General features: G+C 42.3%; 1 protein-coding gene across 1 annotated transcript in view; it reads right to left on the minus strand.

The window, feature by feature from the left end:
* Positions 1-14,651: 14,651 nt before the first annotated feature.
* The window catches only part of Pah (phenylalanine hydroxylase), a 59,618-nt gene continuing 56,887 nt past the window's right edge, over positions 14,652-17,382 (minus strand). The window contains exons 12-13 of the mRNA XM_028880291.2: positions 16,827-16,942; positions 14,652-15,002 (exon numbers count right to left, since the gene is read on the minus strand). Coding sequence (XP_028736124.1) covers positions 14,956-15,002; positions 16,827-16,942 — 163 coding nt within the window. The 3' untranslated portion in view covers positions 14,652-14,955. The remainder of the gene's footprint in view (positions 15,003-16,826; positions 16,943-17,382) is intronic.

The raw sequence follows: 17,382 nt of genomic DNA on the forward strand, positions 1-17,382 counted from the left end.
ACACCACGTGGTGTTTCTGTGCCTGTATTCATTGTGTAATGTTCAAATCAGGTGGAAAATGTCTCCTCAAATACTTATGTCTTCATAGTGAAAGCATTTAAGTTTCTCTTTCTTTTGCACCATGAAAATACGTTAAATGTTCTGAGGGGTCCCACTTAACCTGCTTGTCCCACAGCTTTCAACCTCACCTGACTTTGTGACTGTCTTTTTCATGTGTAGTTCTTCAGAATACTTGGGGGGGGGGGTCAATAATTTAGGAAACAGATTGTGTTTGAAAGCCAGGAGCTCTGGAAGCAAATAGGTTGGTTCCTCCAAGGTCCTTTTCTACGTAAGGGTATGCTGCCCCCAGCTGGACAGAAAACAGAGCCGTGCTCACGGGTGTCGTGAGAAAGTGAAGCAAAGTAACAGTTGATGTTGGTGCTTAGGCTGTGTTTTTACACAACTCCCAAGGCCTCCTTTAGTAAATCATCAGGTATAAAAGTGGACCCTTGCAGGCAGAGGATTCAGCTAGAGCTAAGGTTCTAAATCCGTCTCATGAAAACACAATGCTTCACAGAAGAAATCTGTGCATACGGAAGATAAGGGTATATATTCACAGGTGATCACTAAGTGTTTGCAGAATACATGGCTGGCTAGTGGTTTCTTGACAAAGAGGGACAGAAAGTTCTGGAAGCTCAAGGAACTGCTCTGGACTCCTGTGATCCTCCAGGTTCTCTATGACGTGACCTTTTCCTCTGGGAGGGGCCGGCACTCATCGAGGGAAGACATAAGCTCAACACTGAGCAAAGTTGTAAAGATACAAAGGTGTCAAAGAGCTGGCTACCAAATTCAACTAACAGAAACAGCCAACCTCGTCAAAGCTACACGGCCCTATAATCCAGTTTTTCATCGAAACAGCAACATGATAAAGTGGAGATACAGCCACAGCTTCTTCACAAAATCATCTCAGAGGTTTTCTGAGACCATCCACTTCCACATCTGAGACCCATCTTCCACGCACACGGTCCTTACTTCCTTTTGTTCCCTACATACTTCTCCTTTTCATCTGGCTGCTGAATAGGAGCTCATTTGTTAAGACAGTTGGGAATATACACATACTAACACCAGAGAAAATAGATTGAGCGCCAAGCTGGGCAGGGAGCTTTGAGCATGAGCAGTGGGTGCTGGCCTCAGGCATTGCCAGTCAGGCGATGCAGAACCCTACAGGAGGACAAAGAGGAGGGTAATGGGGTCCATGTTCTGTCCACTCTTTCCCTGTCTGGCCCTGTGTTCTCCCTCCACTCAGAGTCACAGGTCTTTCACCATAAGCATGGACCTAGTACTGCCTCCCCTTTTTTATTTCCTTGGACCACATCTATTCCTTATATCTAGTCTCCTCCACTTACCCTATCCAAGCAAATGCCCTGGTTCTTGCTGAATCCTGATAGATGCCGGAGATGTATTTCAGAATCCATTGGTTAAGTTCTTGACATCTATGGGCTATGGTTCTCCCAGCTAAAAGGTTAGGTTTACTCTTTATAAGGAAATAGCAAGGCTTAAGTAAGTGAATATAAAGATTGGCACATTTAAAAAAAACTCTCAAGAGAACTAGTCAAGTATTTCATCATTTTATCTCTGCAAAGAGATATTGGATGCACATATACAGTATGTGTAAATGTGATTAATTAAATACTTTTCCTTTGTAAGAATTTTCACACAGTATTTTTCAAAATCAGGAAAAATTTATTTGTGAGCACATCAGGTCATTGGAGCCAGGATAACATGGCATCTGAGTGGCTTTGGTGCCCTGCCCTGGGTTAGGTAGGTAGCACATCCTCTGGTTACAGATTGACTCATGTGAGCATCTTCTGGACAGGCTGGCAGCCCCTTGCATCCATGCATGACCTCCAACTGCTAAGCACAAGAGGCAAGCCTCAGACAGGCACCCAAGGCAGGGATCAGCCTTGTAGAGTTCCCTTGTGGCCCATGGACTTATCAGGAAATCTTTTTTTTTTCTTCCTCCCTAAGAGAAGACTTGAAAGCCCTCTTCACATTGAGAGCATCATTAAGGACAAGGCCATAGCCTCACAGGCAAATATGAACTCTGACCTTTATGTAGTTATGAAGCTGAATAACCTGGAGAAATTTGCTAACCCTCTCTATGTTAAAGAATTTTAGTAAAGTGTAGTATACATGTATCTGTGGAGATATATACATATACATATACATATACATATACATATACATCATATACTATATACATATACATATACATCATATACTATATATATATATATATATATGGATTGAGAGAAGATGTGTCTACCAAAATGCATGGCACCCTCAAGTGATGGTGTCTATGATGGCAGAAATAGTAGAGTTCCCTGGTAAGTGTCCCTGTCTTGTGGAGTGATCAGAGAGCATCTCCCATATCTACAGATGCTTAGTGAGAAGGGACCAAAGATCCAGCTACCTCAGCAGCATCCTCTGCCCACTACCATGTCAGAGAATTCTAAAGCCAACTGGAGAGAATGTAAGGACCCATGTGTGGCTCCTACTTGACTTCAGTCTGGACACATGATGATAATGAGGGTCCACTCTCTGATGGGCACTGCACTGAGACCTTCACGAACATTTTCTAGCCTAGTGTTAAAAAAAAAAAAAAAAAAGATCTAGGTTATTACAGCTCCTACCCTTGCCACCAGTCTCCACGTGATGAGGCTAGGACTTGAGACTACTGAATGACTTGCCTGAAGTCACATCATCTGTAAGTAGACTCAGCTCTTCATCTGACACAGCATGATCTCAGAGCCCCCACACTTAACACCTCTGTCCTATTACCTCAAAATGTGGTAAAGGACAGTGGAAAAAAGAGCCACAGGCTCTGGGGGCCAAGACGGCTTTTGGGTGGAACTGATTCATCAGCAAAACAACTGATCTGATGGCTTCAGGCATGTGGCATGTGTTAGAGACTTCGGGGTGTCTTGTAGACCAAAGGGTCCCAACTCTGACAGCATATGGCTATAGCTGCTTTCCAAAACAAAAGCAAAAACAACAAAAATCCCTATGCCTGGACATCACTGAAAGAAATTCTGGATTAGTTACTCTGGGTGGAGTCTTGGCATAGAGTTTTAAAGGTCCCATGCAATTCTAATATGCAGCCAGTGGTGAACCATGGTATGGCCTCCCCTTGCCCCTGAAGGTACCTCTTAGTCACATGGCTTCTTGGAATCCTTTAAGGACTGGGTTTGTTTATCTTGGCATTTGATTCGCAACTAATTAGATGATCCTCATAGGCTAGGCAATAACACATTGTGTAAATTCTGAGTTGGGACACCGCTTTGCATGGAAACATGAGACTCCTCAAGGAGGATATTTTTCTCTATTTCTGACCGTAGTCAAGTTTCCTTTGCAAAATGGCAACATCCAAATATCTTTTTTCTGCTAATTATGTATTGAAAAAAAAGTCTTGAAACATTGCAAGGCAGCCAACACCATTCAGTAAATTACACCATGTAACTGGCTTGGGCCTCATTAAGCTTGCCCCCCTTGGCCTTATCGAGGGAACGGCCACTTCCCTCGGCAAAGCCTCCTGGGAGTAGATTTCTTCAGTTTTCCCTGAAAGGTCAGGGCAACCGCCTTTCCCTGAATCCCTCGTCAAGCAGTGATGGTTCAGCCATTTGTTATCTCCTTGTGTTGTTCCCAGGAGGATGTGCGCTTACAAAGTAAAGATGTCTGCAGTTTCGGATAATTTATATTTGGAAAGGAAACAAAATAACTTTATTTTGAACAATTGCATTAGGGGTGAATCCTGCCGGCCATCCACAGCGCCTTTCCCTTTGGCTTACCAAGTCATGATTTTAGGTGTATATCCTCTTCCTCCTCTGCACCCCACGCATGCTCAGCACCCATTTGTGTTAATGTCCCTTCACTCCTCCAAATGCACTTTGGTCTTTCTCTACTCCAACCCACTCTGCGTGCCTGTTCTGGAAATAGCCTTGTGTTAATGGTCCCCTTGCACTGTGACTTTCTGAGTGAGCCATTCTGCTGGCTTCCTCCTTGACTAGCAGTCTCAGGCGCACAGGCTCCCCCTAGAAATGGACGAAGGCACTCAACAGCAATGCTCTCCATCCACATCTTAGGCCCTATGTCCTAAAATCAGCTTCCCATTCTTCTAGCCCAGAGAAGCACCAACGGTCAGTAGTTGGCAGCCCCTGGGTTCTGCACCACTTCTTACTGACCTTTGCCTGCCCCTCATAGTCATTTTATTAAATTCTACTGTTTTTACTCTTTTTAGCATATCTTCTGCTTCCTGCTGAGACCCTAACTAAGATACTGTGTGACTCATGTCTCAGCTTCAGGGGATGGATGATGGTTGGTCCAACCTCGTCTCGGTATCAGTTACCAGTTATCATTTCAGGCAATCAGCGCTTGGTACTCCAGTAAGAAATAGTTTGATAAGGATGTGAGCATCTGATTGCTGTCGGTCAGTTAGTTGGAAAGAAAAGGAAGTGGTTAGCCTCAATTTATGCCACCAGTTACCTTGTAAGCAAGAGACATAGTTAGCAAAAAGGAACACACTGACAGGATAGAGCTCAGAGTGGTGACACTGGATCATGCCTATCAGGGCTACGAGCTTACAATTATAGAAATAAGACAATTCCCTAAGGGTTAAGCATTTTCTGCTTTATCTTTATTTGTTTGTGTGCATTAGTGTTCTGCGATTTGCTCCCAAGGGAACAGGAGCTTCTGCAGTTTTGGTGGTATCTCCCTGATGCACAGAGCGAGTACTGTCATTTAAAGCATTTCCTGCTTACGGTCTCATTTGGTTTTCTCAGTGACCAGATTAATGAGTGTAGTCGTCGTAAAGTTGAACTCATTAATAACAGTGCCAGGCAATGTTTCTGAAGTGCTTTCCCTATAAATGTTAGTTTTATTCATCATCACAAGAAGTCTCTCCCAGGCACTGTGATTATTCTGAGGGCATGGAGACAGCCAAGGCATACTCTAGCTCCTCAATTCCTATCTCATAATGGAGAGGAAGGCTCATGAGACTCTAAAGGTAAACAAAATGTCAAATTTCTCAGAAAGTGGAAACTCAGAAGATTTTCAAAGACTACTCCCCAGAATTATAGTACCAGAAAGCAGCTGCCATAAGTGGGGTGGGTGGGAGACTCTGACCAGCTGAGCTGCAAAGAGCTTTCATGGACTGGTCGAGCCACTTGCATGTTGCAAAGACAGTTCTGGGGGTGTAGCTTTCATGAGCTGTTAGGCATGTTGGGGTGAGCTTTTTGATGATGCAACTGCTATTCTGAGTCATCTCTGCTCCTATAAGTCAGCCCTCACCCACACTCCTGTTAGTGACCCCAATAAAAACTCATTCCTTCACCAGGCTGGCTTTGGTGTCATCATTGGTCTAGTGGGGGTCCCTGTCTGGGGTGAGTAGACGTGTGTGTGCTGCACTTCCCCAGGAAAAGCTTGTCAAATACATAGCCTTTCCAAAATTCCAATAAACAGTCAATTGGATATTTGAGGATAATGGTTCTTTTTAATTATTTATTTATTAGTTAATTATTTTGTTTTATGTGTAGGAGTGTTTCCCTGCATATGTAACACGTGCATGTGGTACCTGTGGAGGCCAGAAGAGGACGTCAGCTTCCCTGGAGCTGGAGTTATAGGGGGTTGTGACCACCACGTGGGTTCTGGGAAACAAATCTGGGTCCTCTGAAAGAACAGCAAGTGCTTTGAATAACAGAGTCATCACACCTCACAAAAATGGCTCTTTAGGGGGAAAAGTAATGTACAAGAAAGTTCATAAGGCAGCCGGCTTTGCTTGCATTAAAATCTCTGCAGTTCCAGTAGCTCACTTTGAATAGTTCCTCTGAGGTACAGGCTTTAAGGAAAGGTCCAAAATGTCCTATGGCGAACTCCACTGTGTCTCCTGATAGCATTGAACCTGCGAGTTATGGCGATCCTTCTCTCCTAGAGACTAAGACTAAGACATGTCACAGAGACCATTGAAAAAGAAGCCATGCATCCTTCACTGCTTCCCTCTGCTTCACCTAAGTGTTTTTACCCAGTTAAACTGTGTTCCCTTCTAGAAAACTGCACAATAAGACCCAGCTCCCTTCCCAAGGTGAACAGGTTCCTGGTGATACCCGTGCCTATAGAATAGGATGGCCTCCTATTTCCGGTAGGTGTTTGGTGTTGCTTCTGGTCTTCTGCCAAGCGGCAATGCATGGTGTCTACACAGACCGATGACCTTTGGGCTTTCCAACAGGCTCTCTCCTTTGCCTACAGTGGCTGCAGTAAGAATCCTAGAACCAACAATTCTAAGAAATGTTTGCTTGTTAAATCATGTCGTATACAATGTCTTCTCAACTGACTTCAGTCAGGGGTGTTGTGCTCTGAGATGGCATGGCCATTTTTCAGCTCCAGGATCTATAAATTACACTGTGCTATGTGGCTCCTTATGGTTCTCTCACAAAAATGATGCCACTGGTGTCAATAGGGAAAGAGAGGACTAACACATTCTAGATACTTAAGTACTTTGAATGCACTGTCTTATTTAATTCCTACCAAACCCCCTAAGGTATGTATGTATAGTATGTATGTAAACATGCATCGTTGGTTACATGTCATGCAGTGAAACAGCCAGAATGTGAACCTAGGCTTTCTCCAGACTATTCAGGCTAGTACTTGGAATGGTTTTTCCTGGGTATAAATGAACAGGGGATCTCCATTCACAACTGTCTATGCATTCGGGGCTATAGTGTAGCATGTGTACTGAACTGAATCCATGTTCGTATGCCACAAACTGTAGCACGAATTGTTAGAAGGTCTTATTAATAAAAAACAAACCTGGAGCCAGGTATTGGGGTGAACGCTGAAAGACACAGAGAGACAGAACAGGCCAACTTCACCTTGCCAACTTCTCAGCCGATCCCTGTTTCCTCAAACTGGAAGCCTCTGAATCCTCATCTGGAATGAATCTCAGCTGAACTGCTGCTCAAAAGCCTAAAAGCTTAACCAGACTAGTTCCTGGTCCTCATGCCTTATATGCCTTTCTGCTTCCTTCCATCACTTCTTGGGATTAAAGGTGTGTGTCACCATGCCTGGCTGTTTCCAGTATGGCTTTGACCTCCCAGAGATCCAGATGGATCTCTGCCTTTGGAATGCTAGGATTAAAGGTGTGTGTGCCACCATTTTCTGGTCTCTATATCTAGTGGCTGTTCTTTTCTCTGACCCCAGATAAGTTTATTAGGGTGCACAATATATTGGGGAACACAATATCACCACAACATACTCTTAGGAAAGAAAAGGGTCTGCCTGTCAAAATTCCATATGACTATAACCTTGGCAGTATTTATTTTGGGTATTGATGAGCAGCTGCTTGGGTACAGATAAGCAAGCAGTTGCTCTGTTGAACTGTTGGAGAGGATAAATGATAAGCTATAGGGTGGAGGGATGGCCAAGAAGGGTGCTTACAGAGCGATAATTGTCCATATTGATTTCCTACTTGGTTAACAGCTAGTAGTTGTAGTCCTGTGTTTTCTTTGGAAACCATGGAACTACACAAAAGAGATGTGCATGTATCTAAATGGAGAAAGAAAAGAAAAACATGAAAACTAATCACTTCCTTAGATGAGAGTTTATGGGTATGAATCTTGAAAGGAAACCATTCTGGACCTTATGTGAGCAGTGTATGACATCATCATCATGGCTGCTGTTGTGTTATCACTGCCTCTGCTTTGGTATTAAGGAAAGGATTGCACTGGAAATAATTTCTTGATTACTATTGAAGAGAGGAAAGTGGGAAAGAGAGACAGGGCAAGAATGACAATGGTTAAATGAAGAACGACTGTGCACCTATGATTTTGGGCAACTGAGCTCAATATCATGAGGGAAAGCCAGTGAGAAAACATGCCTGTCACCTCTTCCCAGTCACTGGTGGGGGACCACTGGGGAGGGTATTCATTGTCATGCACTTTGGGTTCACCATAACGGAAAGTACGTTTCCTCAGAACACAACCAGACTTTTGAAAAAAAGCCCTTAGGAGCTGGAACTCTGAACATCACACCAAAGAACAGCTAAAGAAATAAACTGGCCACTGACAACATCAGAAATCAGTTGTTTATTTAACAGGACAAGGTGCAGTAGCTTACTGGATACACAGAACTTAAGTATCAGTCCATGTAATGCAGGTGCCATTCTTGTCATTTTATAGTTGAGAAAAGGACAGAGATGTAATATAACGGCCTGTGCAGGAATAGGTGTTACTTGGTTGAGCCAGGCATTGAACCCAGTGAGCCTGACTCTAAAATCCATGCTATCCTATCTACCTTTAGGTGGCCTCAAAGCAATGATTAGTCCTCCTGCCTCAACCTCCCAAGTGCTGAGGCTGTGGGTATGAACCACTATGTCTAGCTTCTTAGTCTATGCCTGCTTCTCTAGCTCCTGTTCTCTTATCCATGCTGGGTAATTGGTTTGCTAGAAAAACATACAGGTTGGTTCCCATAGCTTCCTCTGCCACTTGATTCGAATTTTCCTGGTCAGGGCTAGTGCTAAAAAGTGATCATAATTAGCATTCTCCTAAACTCTGTGTGTGTGCTCACTCCTATCACACGTATACAGTTGGGTTGAGTGTGTTCCCTCTGCTGATGAAGACAAACTACAGGAAATAAAAAACTTGCCTAAGGCCATATATTCAGTGACTGAGAAAAGCAGCCTCTGGGAATTCCTTGCTTAATTGTTATGTTCTGTTGCTTCCCCAGTCAGCAAAGTGTGAAATACAATTCTGAGTAGACTGCAGCTTCTGCAGTGTTGAGAACTGCTTTTAAGATGACAGCTTAGTACACACAGCCAATCCATACACACAGGATGATTGACAGAGCATCCTCTGTACCTGCTTTGCTTTATACAGTGGGAATCATGACACACCCTTTCCTTTGATCCATGCTTGCACACATCTGAGCCCTTGTGTTAAGGCATACGTACATAAGCTGGCACTAGACTTAGGAATATCTTGCTTCATGTGAATTTCCCTCAGGCCAAATCACCTTGTTTTTGGAAGCAGTTCTGGACTATAGATGGTAAATCTTTCTTCAAGGGGTTAAAAGAGGGTACTGTATCAGTAAATAACATCTTCACACACTTGGGTCTTTTTGATTTTAATAGTATTTGTCATATATAAACTACTGAAATAAAGAAAAGAAAATCAGCAGCCAAAATCAAATTAAAGTTAATTTGAATCACATCACTTTTTCTCTTTAAAACAATGCTTTTTGTCCATCCTCTGTTGCTTGCTACCACAATCACCAAAAACTGGATTAAAACACACACACACACATGCACGTGCATGCACACATGCACGCACATGCACGCACACACATGCACGCACATGCACACACGCACACACACACACGTGCGCGCACATGCACACATGCACACACACACACACGCACGCACACATGCACACATGCACACACACACACACTATAAGAAATGGAGAAGATTATTTGGCAAACACACACCAGATGGCAAGGGCAGAACCCCTAGGAGACCCAACCAAACCGGTTCTTGTAGCAAGACCTCCACCAAGAAACCCATTTGACACATTAACCACCCAAATGATTAATCCAAAAGCCCTGATCACCTCTTCTAGTACTATCTGTTCTCACCTCTTAATATCTCAAAACTAGAATTAATTCCAACATGAATTTTGAGAGAGACAAAAGATAGTATAAGTCAAAGAAAGAAAGTAGCTCTCAGCCTGGTTCCCAGTTGCAGTGACCATTGTTGACATTCCTAAGGCTAGGGTCTATTTCTTCTGTGGGCTAGACATATAAGCTATTGCTACCTTTTAAAAACTGAAAATGTGGTCTTTTCTTCATTTTGCAATATGTTCTAAACTTCCTTGGTCAGAATTTATAGGTACAATATCCCGTTACATTACATAGACCATAATTTGTCTAAACAACCTTTTCCTGAGGGACACTTGGCTTGTTTCAAGATACTTGCTAGTATAACACATAAGCTTCCTTTTGTAGTGGATGGTAGCTTGATGCAGAGACTCATAACCAATCAAAGTGCTGAGTGTAGGTAAATGTGAGTGTTCAGCTGTGGGTAGGTTGTCTAGATCAACTTCTCCCTATCTGAAGCTCAGGGAATACAGCAGAAGAGGGTATAGAAAGAATGTAAGAGCCAGAGAGTGGGGTGCTATTCTATTTTCATTCTGTTTCTGGGATAAAACATTCTGACCCAAAGCAACTTGGGGAGGGCAGAGCTTATTCCAGCTTGCACGTCTAGGTAATCAATCATTGAGAGTAGCCAGTGTAGAAACTTAGGCAGGAACTCACAGCAGAACTAAAAAAGTAATACTGCTCTCTAGTTTTCTTGGCTAGCTTTCTCAGAAAACCCATGTTCACCTGTCCAGGTCTGGTCCCGCCTCCATCAATTAGCTATCAAGACAATGTCCCACAGGCATGTTCACAGGCCAATGTGATGGAGTCAATACTTCATTTGAGGTTCACACTTCCCAGATGATGCTAAGTTATGTCAAGTTGTCAATAAAAACTAAATAGGACAGGAGGAGAGCCATGAGGTGGTGACTTCTGAATATGACGTGTCCACTGCACACATCAACTCACAGCAGCTATGGCTACCTGCACAAGACTTGAACAAGATCAAGCCAATCAAAATTCCGGCATAGATGGGAACAAAGCCCTTGAGGCACCACCCCTAGTGGATGCATTATTGACAGTTGATGGCTGACGAGAGAGGGATAGTCACTCTTCATTGGAGATGTGGCTGCTGGTAGGTTGTCCACACTCCAGTAGATGGCTCCACACACATGCACAAATGGGTAGTACGAATTGGACTCAGGGTATTTTTAGCAACAATAAAAAAAAGAGGGCACGAGTTAGGAAGTTGACAGGGTTGGGAGCACTAGAAAGAGTTGGAGGGAGGTAGTGGCTATGATCCAAATACAGTGTATAAATACATGATATTTGCAAAGAATAAATAAGAATACTAATTTTAAAAGGAAAGAAAGGGAGTAGACGATTGTGAAGGCCTTCCAATGGCTACCAAAATATGGATATTGAGAAGAGCAATATCAAATAGATAGACCCTCTTCCACAAACAGATGGGTGAGGAAAGGCAAGATGGGAGGGAAGTGGGAGAAGCAGAGGGGCTCTGCCAATTCTAATGAGCTCAGCTCCATCCTTAGCCAGTCAGATTGGTTCAATCAGTTAGTTCCAAGTTCAGCGAGAGGCCCAGTCTCACAAAATGAGGTGCATAGCAATTGAAGAAAACATTCAACATTGACTTCTTGCCTCCACATGAGCACATATACATACAACCACGTGTACACAAACATAAAACTAACTCTGTCTGCCTGCCTATCTATCTATCTATCTATCTATCTATCTATCTATCATCTATCTATCTCTTTCTCTATATCTCTACTGTGTGGAGGACTCTGACACATCTCTCTTTCATCTTTTCCTCTCTTGGAAATGAACAAGACCTCAAAGGAAGCAGGCCTAGCCTCTTTTCAACAAGTCGTCTCACCACCCCATTACCCCCTGAAGAAAAAAACAGTGACTTGGGCTCTAATATCTCTATCCTCTAGCTGCTTTCTCTGTTGAATGTCCCAGTAGACTGTCACTTGTCATATGAGGATATGGAAACTGAGCGCCATACAGCTGCAAACATTGTCCTTCATGGGGAATTCCTTTTTGAGCTCTTTGGCTTTGGAACATTGCGGGCCTCCTAGCTCAAGGCTGGACTCCAGTAACTCAGAAAACACCTAGTGGTGGAAAGGAAGATCCATCGGCATGATGCTTATTCTAGGGGTTAGAGCTGGAGACTGATTCATAGGACAAGGACCAGGGAGCAGGAGCTGTCCATGGTCCTGGCCAGCATTGCCCAGTGGGTGTTTAAGGCCCTGGTCTACAGCCTCTGGATGGAGTCTGGAGCTGCAGAGCTCAGTCCTTTGCATATTTTATAATCAGATTTTTTCTTCCCTTTTAGTTGAGCTCTTTATATATTTTAGCTAGATGAGATATACATATATATAGTTACATTTAAATCTTTAATCCATTTTGAATTGCTTTTCATACATATGAGATAAAAGCCAAACTATATTCTTCTGTATATGTATCTTTAGCTTCTCCAATATTATTTTTAAAAGTTTGTCTTCCCCTCCCCCCATTGGAATATCTGTGGCAAATTTGTCAAAAATCAGCTTACCATGGATGTGGGTGTTTTGCTGGGATCTGCTGTGGGATGGTCTGTATGTCAAATTGCTCTGATTGGTCAATAAATAAAACACTGATTGGCCAGTGGCTAGGCAGGAAATATAGGCAGGACTAACAGAGAGGAGAAAAGAAAGAACAGGAAGGCGGAAGAAGTTGCTGCCAGGCGCTGCCACAACAAGCCGCATGTGAAGACACCGGTAAGCCACGAGCCACATGGCAAGGTATAGATTTACGGAAATGGATTAATTTAAGCTATAAGAACAGTTAGCAAGAAGCCTGCCACACGGCCATATAGTTTGTAAGCAATATAAGTCTCTGTGTTTACTTGGTTGGGTCTGAGTGGCTGTGGGACTGGCGGGTGACAGAGATTTGTCCTGACTGTGGGCCAGGCAGGAAAACTCTAGTTATAGGATCTCTCTTCTGTCCATTTGTGTATATGTCTTTTTCACATGATAACACCATGTCATTTTGATTATTAAGGTTTATAGGACATTATGAGATCAAGTAGTATAATGCCTCAAGCTTTATTCTTCTTGTTTAAGGTTTCCTTAGCTAATGAGGATCTTTGAGGAGCCTGTGAATTTCAGGATTTATTTTTTCAATTCTGCTAAAAAAAAAAGATCAGTGGGGTTTTGACAGGGATTTCATTAGATCTGTTAATCGCTTTAGATTACATGAACATTTTAAATTAATTTTTGTTGATTTCATACAATGTGCTTTAATCATATTCACCCCCTACTCTCCTCCCATGACTCCTTCCTGATCCAGCTCCACCTCCTCCCTCACCCCTCCCAACTCCACATTCTCTTTATTTTTTCAACACCCCACCAAGTCCATTTGTGCTACCCATATAATCTTGGCTGTGGAGGGGGTAAAACATCCTTAGATGGACTTTTTAACAATATTACTTCTTCTGCTCCATGAACATAGGACATCTCTCCATTTCTGTGTGTCTTCTTCCATTTTTTTTTATCCTAGACTGCAGGGCAAAGAGATAGCTTGGTGGGTAATGTTCTTGCCGTGTAAACATGAGGTCCTTAGCTTGATCCCCATCACTCAAGCAAAAGGTCGGGTGCAAATGCACCCACTTGTGATTCCAGCATGGAGAAGTGGAGAGCAGAGGATCATGGGCTACTTGATGAGGTTTATGAGAGACCCTGACTCAAAAAATAAGGTGGACAATATTAGAGGGAGATACCCGACATTGATTTCTGACCTTCAGATGAGCAATCACAGGCACACACATCTGCACATGCATATGATTGCACACACACATAAACACACAGGCATGCACACATGACACATACATACAGACCCAAGTAAGTAAGTAAGTAAGTAAGTAAGTAAGTAAATAAATAAATAAATAAATAAATAAATAAATAAATAAATGTAAAAGAAAGAATAACCTGGGGATGCTCCTGGGCATCTTGCCCAGTAATTCTCAATGAGAAGAGATAAGAGAATATTCCAGGGTTATTGTTGATGCTACAACTGGTCTGAGAAGAACTCTTGAAGAAGCACCACATAAATCCCCTAAGACTTAACTGCTTTAAAAATCTATTGTGCCCTATGTAAGAATTTTAAATCACACTCTTAAAGACAATGGCACCCCCCACTGCCTCTCATATGTTACATATACTCATGTAAAATTCATAACCAACAATAACCAAAGTCTGTTGGTTCCCCACAACTGACTTCAGTTATCACAATGATCCATGCAGTGGGCTGGGCCCCTGAGCCTCCAGTTTGTGTCACAAGAATTTCCAGCTAATGGATTTCTAAAGCAGTGAGAGAAATATTTCATTCAAAGAAGCATTTAAAACTTTAAAATGTTGTGACATTGATATTTTTCCCCAGCATAAATAAAATCCTTACTTTTCTAGTGGATTTACTATTTTAAAATGTATCCAGCTATTTTCCCAGCATTCAAAGGCTTTCAACTGTCTTTAGCTAATATCTTCTGGATCACAAGTTCTTTCAAAATATTTCCCAAACATACTTGAAAAATAACATGGAAATGATATCAAAAGTTGTGGGACGAGGATTGGTTGGGCAGATCTATAGTATGCAGCATAGTATACATAAATAAAGCACATAGAATGTTTTATATAATTATCTAAAACTTTATTGCTCATAACTATCTTGATAGAGTCTCAAATCAGAGGATATTTTTATAGGCAGGATAATGAATCAGTTCTGAGAGCCATAGTGAATGAATGCAGAAGTTAAGCTTTGTGGATTGAGCTCTGTACTGAATGTAACAATTCAATTCATTCCTGAGAACAGTCTTATGTTTCATACTTAGCCATATATATATATATATATATATATATATATATATATATATATATATATATTCCATTAGGGCTTACCTGGGAGATAAAAACAAATAGATGAATCCTGAATGATAAGGATAACAAATTTTTATGAATATTGGTAAGAAGTGAGAAATTACATTTTAAACTAAATTGAAGGTTTGAGATGTCTAAATCAAAGATGACTCTGAAAGATCTTCCACTGGAAGGGTTTAATATACTTTCATTTAAGAGAATTTTGATATATTTGGTGATGATTCACTGTGTTAGCAGAAGTAATAAAAGCCAACATTTCAAATTAAAGTTTTTCTTTTCAGATGAAAGGAAGTAGTTATTATATTTCTATCAACAATTTTTGGTTGACCTCCCCAGTTCTACCCATGACATCATTTTCTGTTCATGACTTGATTTTCTGTAGGGCACTGCAAAGGATTCCAAACTCACCTACAAAGAAGAATAGCACAAAAGTGAGCCACTCATTAATAAATGCAAAGCCCAATAGTGTCAGTGGCATGCATCACCCCAAACTTCAAAGCACTCACAGTTTAGTTACAGAGCCAACACTAGCTCAGGTCGTATGAGTAATGAGTGTTGTCTATATAGTTTGCTTCCTTTCACAAGCTGTTTCCTCACTAAAGGGGCTTTTCTAAGCAACAAGTTTTCTAAGCAAACACCTAGGTTGGTGCACTCTTTTTAGCATACCTATCCATAACAGCTTCAAGACTCTAAGCTGTTAAAAACCTGATGGGGTGGAGTTCATTTAAGTCTCCCATGCCAGAATCACCTGAAGTCCCAAGCCTCTGCACAAATTTAGGAAGTTGAGTTTGGGACTATAATTCAGGACTATAAATATTTTTCAGCATTTGTGATGGTTTGAATAGGGATGGCCCCCATAGGCTCAAATATTTGAATAAATGGTCTCTAGGGAGTGGCTCTACTTGAGAAGGATTAGGAGATGTAGATTTGTTGGAAGAGATGTAGCCTTTAGAGGAAGCATGTCACTGAGGGTGGGCTTTGAGGTTTCAGAAGCCCAAGCCAGGCCCAGTGCCTCTCTCTCTCTTCCTGCTGCCCGTGGATCTGGATATAGAACTCTCAGCTAGCTCTCCAGCACCATGTTTGCATTCCGGCCACCCTGCCCACCATGCTGATAATGGAAACGAAAAACTAATTAAGAATTAGATGCATTAGGAATCCCAGGTGGTTTTGGCATTACTTGCCTGTGTCGTGTGATGCCACCCGACTGTAGTTTTGGTTCTGGACACATAAGATGCACATTTTGGTACTGTGCCAGCCATCATGCAGTACAACACACACAAACTCTGTCTCAAACAGCTGGGGTTATATGTGTAGCCATTACATATTATGAATTGCAGTGTTCTAATGGTGTGTACAAAATTTTTTCTGTTCTTACAGAAACATGATTTAATATATAAAACCACTTTTAGTGACTCCCTGAAGTCATAAACCCATTCATTCAAAAGCTCTTAAGTATCTAATATAATTCTTATGAATAAAACTAGGTTCTAGGGACTTAACAGGGAGCCTGATATTTAGCTCTGCTCAGGTCTAATTGGGGACACTTAGGAAGTGTCTAATTCTAAAATGGCGAAATCCTCTGAGAGGAAGATCAACAAGACTATAAAGACAAAGGAAGGACATACGAGCCAGTCACCCTCCAAGTCATATGAGATGAACTGGCTTTGGACATCTCAGGTAGGCATGGAAGAAGAGTATTTTAAGCAGAAAGGATGCCTTGGGCAAAAGACAGGAGAGCGGGCAGGGGCCAGAAGCTGATCTGCGTTGCTAGAGGGGAATTTCAGTGGCCATAGAGAACCAGGTGTGAACAAGATAACCAGAGATGTTCCCAGAGGAACTGCTATAATATCCACCACCAAGGGAAAGCAGAAGGCCAGCAGCAGTAGATGAGTTGGGGTATGGGCAGCCAATGCAGCAGACAGAATTTAGTACTCAGTATGAGAGATTCCAGGCTGGGTGAAATCAACGGACATTTAGGAGAAAAGAGGCAAACGATGAGGGAGAATCTGAGAGTGACAGGCTGGGTGTGAGAAGGTAGTGTCGTGGTGAGTGATAGGATTGGATGCCAGAAGGTCAAAGGCAAAGGGGCAGATTAGGCAATTTGCGTAGTTCTTTTCCTTCCAGTGAACCTACAGCACATGTGGAGACGTTTCTTTTGTCCCTGTGGGACAGGTGAGAAGACACGCCTCTACCCTGGGAAAGAAGGTAGTCCCAGGGCTGTGAGTTACTTACTGTTGATAGAATCAGCCAAAATCTTCAGCTGCTGAGTGTTGTCCAGGACCTCAATCCTCTGAGTGTAGGGATCATAGCGAACTGAGAAGGGCCGAGGGATTGTGGCCGCAAAGGCCCTGAAACCGACACCAAAGGCCTCACTTAGAGAGAGGTTAGGCTGAAGGAGCCAAGTAACTTCCTCAAACAGCAGCTCGGAAGCTGGGGCTGAGGTGTGAAATGCCACTGAATGAGGTCAGCTGGGGAAGCCTTCATTTGTACATGTGTGTAAAAGCACAAAATACATGCATTAGATAGGATAAATGAGTAAATGAAACCTAGCCACAGAATACAATTAGAAAAATATCTAAGGTACTTGACAATCAATGCAAACAGACACACAGCTCTGGGCAATTGAATAAAATATTGCAGTGATGGGGATTGGGCATGAACCTAGAACCACATTAAATTCTAATAGCCCCAACCCTCTTAAAAATATCATGAAGCAACCCTTTACAAAAGGGTAAAGAATTAAGAACTGCAGTTGCCACTATTTTACAAATGAGGAGGCGGAGGCTTG

Source organism: Peromyscus leucopus, chromosome 18, assembly GCF_004664715.2.
Source record: "Peromyscus leucopus breed LL Stock chromosome 18, UCI_PerLeu_2.1, whole genome shotgun sequence".
NCBI lineage: Eukaryota > Metazoa > Chordata > Mammalia > Rodentia > Cricetidae > Peromyscus > Peromyscus leucopus.